Here is a 3,969-nt window from a genome sequence, read left to right as displayed (position 1 = left end):
GTATATGTGTGTGTGTGTGTGTGTGTGTGTGTGTGTGTGTGTGTGTGTGTGTGTGTGTGTGTGTGTGTGTGTGGCTTACATATATAACACTTTTTGATGTAGTTCTTGTAAGGTACAGCAGCTAAGAGACCTGCTGGTGCTAACTAAATAACATATTCCAAACACATGACTGAAGTCAACTATTTGATTTTGCAGCTGGGTGAATGTTGGCAATGTTCACTCATGTTGTCGACAGCATCCCACCTCCAAACAGACAGATGCATCACCTATAACTGTGAACATACCTTTAAATGGGATTGGAAATAGTTTAATTTAGTTCAATGTTTTACTCAAGCCAGTGATTAAGAAAGATGTGCACATAATTAAGTTAAAGCAATTTTTTACTGTTGTCCAGCAGCTCCTCTACCTACGTGTTGGAGGAAGATGAGCCGTCCTTTCTGGAGGCAGTGGACTACAGCGCAGAGAGCACCGATGAAGACGCTGAACCTGAAACTGAGCAAAGTAGTGAAGTTCAGAAGAATCCTGATCTTCTTGACCAGCTATCGGACTCTGAGACCAATAACAGGGATTAAAAACCATGGGAATAACTTGGGTGGCGGATTTTGTTTTGTTTTAAGCAGCTTCTTGTTTTAAGCGCTGATACAAAATCACAAGTTAAATGTGTCTTTACACCTGATGGGTAAAAAGCTTAGAGTTAAACCTGACTCAACAACAATAAAAATATGTTTGCCACTTTAGCACCTGTTACATACTTTTATACAGCTGGATTGTTTTTTTGTCCTCTGAAGATGACTGCATTTGTTTTAAAGGTGCACACTGCTGTGGCGTCTATACAGGCCTTCTAACAACACTTGTAATGAACCTAAATCCGCAATCTCTAGCTCTGTATGCTCACATATGGTTAACCATGATGGCAAACTGCAGGTACCACTTCTCCTTAACTTGAAACCTTTGTTCATTTGATCAGCATTTAAACAAGCTACCTGACAGTGTGAGGTTGTGGTTTTTGAAACTTTCTGCAGTCAGGATTGCAGGAAACTGGATCAACCACAGTGACCAGTTGAGAGGTTCAACCAACCTGCCCTCCCTTTTTTTTCTACTCTGATTCCTCACTTCCTTTCTGCAACGTAAATGTGTCTGCGTCTAAAGGATGTACTTCCTGTCTTTAGGTTTTCACAGCAGGGTAGCATTAGTCGTACTATATCCGATGTAAAGTAACCTACTAGGATGTGATCTAAAGGTGAACTCGGATTCATTTCAATGTAAAGCTTTGTTGTAAAAATGGTAGTTAGAGGTGTCATAATAAATAGACTAAGCTGTTTGTTGGTTGTCAATGCAGCTCAAGACAAATCCTAACGAAGCAAGCTTTTAGCCTGTGCTTTTCACCTTTGAAACCTCTGCAAAAAGTAATTACAAGTGCAATGCAACATGAACTGCCTCCAAGGTAGACACTGCTGTCTATTTGTGTGATTATATATATAAAAAAAGTCTGGTCAGAATGTTATTCATGTTACAATACACTTGATGTCATATTTTGAACATAGATTGAAATCATGGTCACGTTAATAACATTCTTTTATTAGCAGAACTATATCCTAATATCGGTCGATTATTCTTAAATCACGACGTGTCTCCTTGTTTCTCTTTTACCATGGTGGCATAGTGGTTAAGGAAGCGGACTTGGGTCTGGAAGGTTCAGGTTCGAATCCACCAGCTGCCAAGTTACCACTGAGGTGCATGGCACTATGCCCACACACTGCTCCCTGGGCGCTTAAAGCTGCCCACTGTCCACTTTGGTGATGGGTTAAACAAATATAGACCATATAATAAAATATTTGCTGATTCAAAATTCAAACTTTCAACTTACAAGTGAAATGTAGAATGTACGTGTCTGGATAAACACAAGCTAACAGGTTTTTCAGCTTCCTTGGTTACACACATAATATATTGTGCTATGATATAATGTTAGGATGAAGTATTAAATGTCCACTTGCGCTGTTGGTTCATAGTTTTAATAATAGACTGCATTGTTATTGTTAAGCAGCAGCGTTTGAAGAGAAGCATATTTGGTTGCAGAAAGCAGAAAACTGCACTTTGAATGGACATTATTTACACAGAAAGGGAATGGAAACAAAACCAAATGAGAGTAAAAAACATTTAGGTTTCAATCAGGTTTCAGTTTGCAAACTGGAATTTCCTTTTCCGTTTTGTTCTCTCCATAAGGTGTGCAAATTATAAATTTGCGTCTGGGAGACGGATGCATACAAAGAGATGGTGCTGTGTACTGGGAGAACAAGTACAAGTAGTTTCTTGAATTGGTTTTTTAGATGTGTTGAGTTTTTGTAGCAATTGTAAAGCTAACGCATGGCTATATTCTGATTTTATTTTGGTTCCTATTTATTAATGATTGTTTCTGTGAGACAACCTGTATGGACATGAGGTATTTTGTTTTTGTGTGTGCGTGCGCACAGGACCTTAAATTATTCAATTATTCAGCTGAGCTAATGCTCTTACATTGCGTTTCATCTTCCAATTTGATTGTCCTCTCTCACTCCCCCCAATCTTTCTCTCCTCTCTCCTTATCCCTTCACTTTCATCCCTTTTTTTTTGTCTCTTTACGACCTTTTTTTTTTTTTTAGAAATCGTCCCCCTGAGCATCCTACTAACCTATGCAGTTGTACGTGCATGTGTCTTTTTTGTGGGATTAATAGTGTGTATGTGGGTGTCTATTTTGCCACATAAAATTGTGGGCATTGTTTTAATTTGCCTGTGTGTGTGTTGTAGTTTTTAGTCAGTTGTGCTGGACTATTTTTTTATGTGTTCTTTTGAAGTTCAAATTGCGGGTCACCTTTTAAGTTCATTGTTTTAAGTTCATTGCAACAAAGAATGATGAACTGTGAAGAGGTGAAAAATAAAAAATGAATGTAGTAAAGTCGTTGTATATTATTACAGACACAACTTCTCCTCATATATACAGTGGGTACGGAAAGTATTCAGACCCCTTTAAATTTGTCACTGAAATATCACATGGTCATAAGTATTCAGACCCTTTACTCAGTATTGAGTAGAAGCACGCTTTTGTGCTAGTACATGAGTCTTCTTGGGAATGATGCAACAAGTTTTTCACACCTGGATTTGGGGATCCTCTGCCATTCTTCCTTGCAGATCCTCACCAGTTCCGTCAGGTTGGATGGTGAAAGTTGGTGGACAGCCATTTTCAGGTCTCTCCAGAGATGCTCAATTGGGTTTAGGTCAGGGCTCTGGCTGGGCCAGTCAAGAATGGTCACGGAACAGTTGTTCCGAAGCCACTCCTTGGTTATTTTAGCTGTGTGCTTAAGGTCATTGTCTTGTTGGAAGGTCTGAGGTCCTGAGCACTCTGGAAGAGGTTTTCTTCCAGGATATCTCTGTACTTGGCCGCATTCATCTTTCCTTCAATTGCAACCATTCGTCCTGTCCCTGCAGCTGAAACCCCCCCCCCACAGCATGATGCTGCCACCACCATGTTTCACTGTTGGGATTGTATTGGGCAGGTGATGAGCAGTGCCTGGTTTTCTCCACACATACCGCTTAGAATGAATGCCAAAAAGTTCAATCTTCGTCTCATCAGACCAGAGAATCCCATTTCTCATAATCTGGGAGTCCTTCATGTGTTTTTTGGCAAACTCTAAGCGGGCTTTCATGTGTCTTGCACTGAGGACCGTAAAGCCCCAACTGGTGGAGGGCTGCAGTGATAGTTGACTTTGTGGAACTTTCTCCCATCCCCCCACTGCATCTCTGGAGCTCAGCCACAGTGATCTTTGGGTTCTTCTTTACCTCTCTCACCAAGGCTTTTCTCCCACGATTGCTCAGTTTGGCTGGACGGCCAGGTCTAGGAAGAGTTCTGGTCGTCCCAAACTTCTTCCATTTAAGGATTATGGAGGCCACTGTGCTCTTAGGAACCTTGAGTGCTGCAGAAATTCTTTTGTAACC

General features: G+C 40.6%; 1 protein-coding gene across 2 annotated transcripts in view; it reads left to right on the top strand.

The window, feature by feature from the left end:
• Positions 1-2,932, top strand: part of agtpbp1 (ATP/GTP binding carboxypeptidase 1) — a 48,404-nt gene extending 45,472 nt beyond the window's left edge. Inside the window, exon 26 of one of the 2 annotated variants that reach the window (XM_017042951.2) lies at positions 395-2,932. In XM_017042951.2, the coding sequence (XP_016898440.1) occupies positions 395-572 (178 nt within the window). In that variant the 3' untranslated portion in view covers positions 573-2,932. The remainder of the gene's footprint in view (positions 1-394) is intronic. The other variant, XM_008336692.3, reaches the window with a different exon arrangement.
• The last annotated feature ends 1,037 nt before the right edge of the window (positions 2,933-3,969 follow it).

The sequence above is a fragment of the Cynoglossus semilaevis genome, chromosome Z (assembly GCF_000523025.1).
Source record: "Cynoglossus semilaevis isolate Cse_v1.0 chromosome Z, Cse_v1.0, whole genome shotgun sequence".
NCBI lineage: Eukaryota > Metazoa > Chordata > Actinopteri > Pleuronectiformes > Cynoglossidae > Cynoglossus > Cynoglossus semilaevis.
This window is presented reverse-complemented; position numbering and strand designations above follow the sequence as displayed.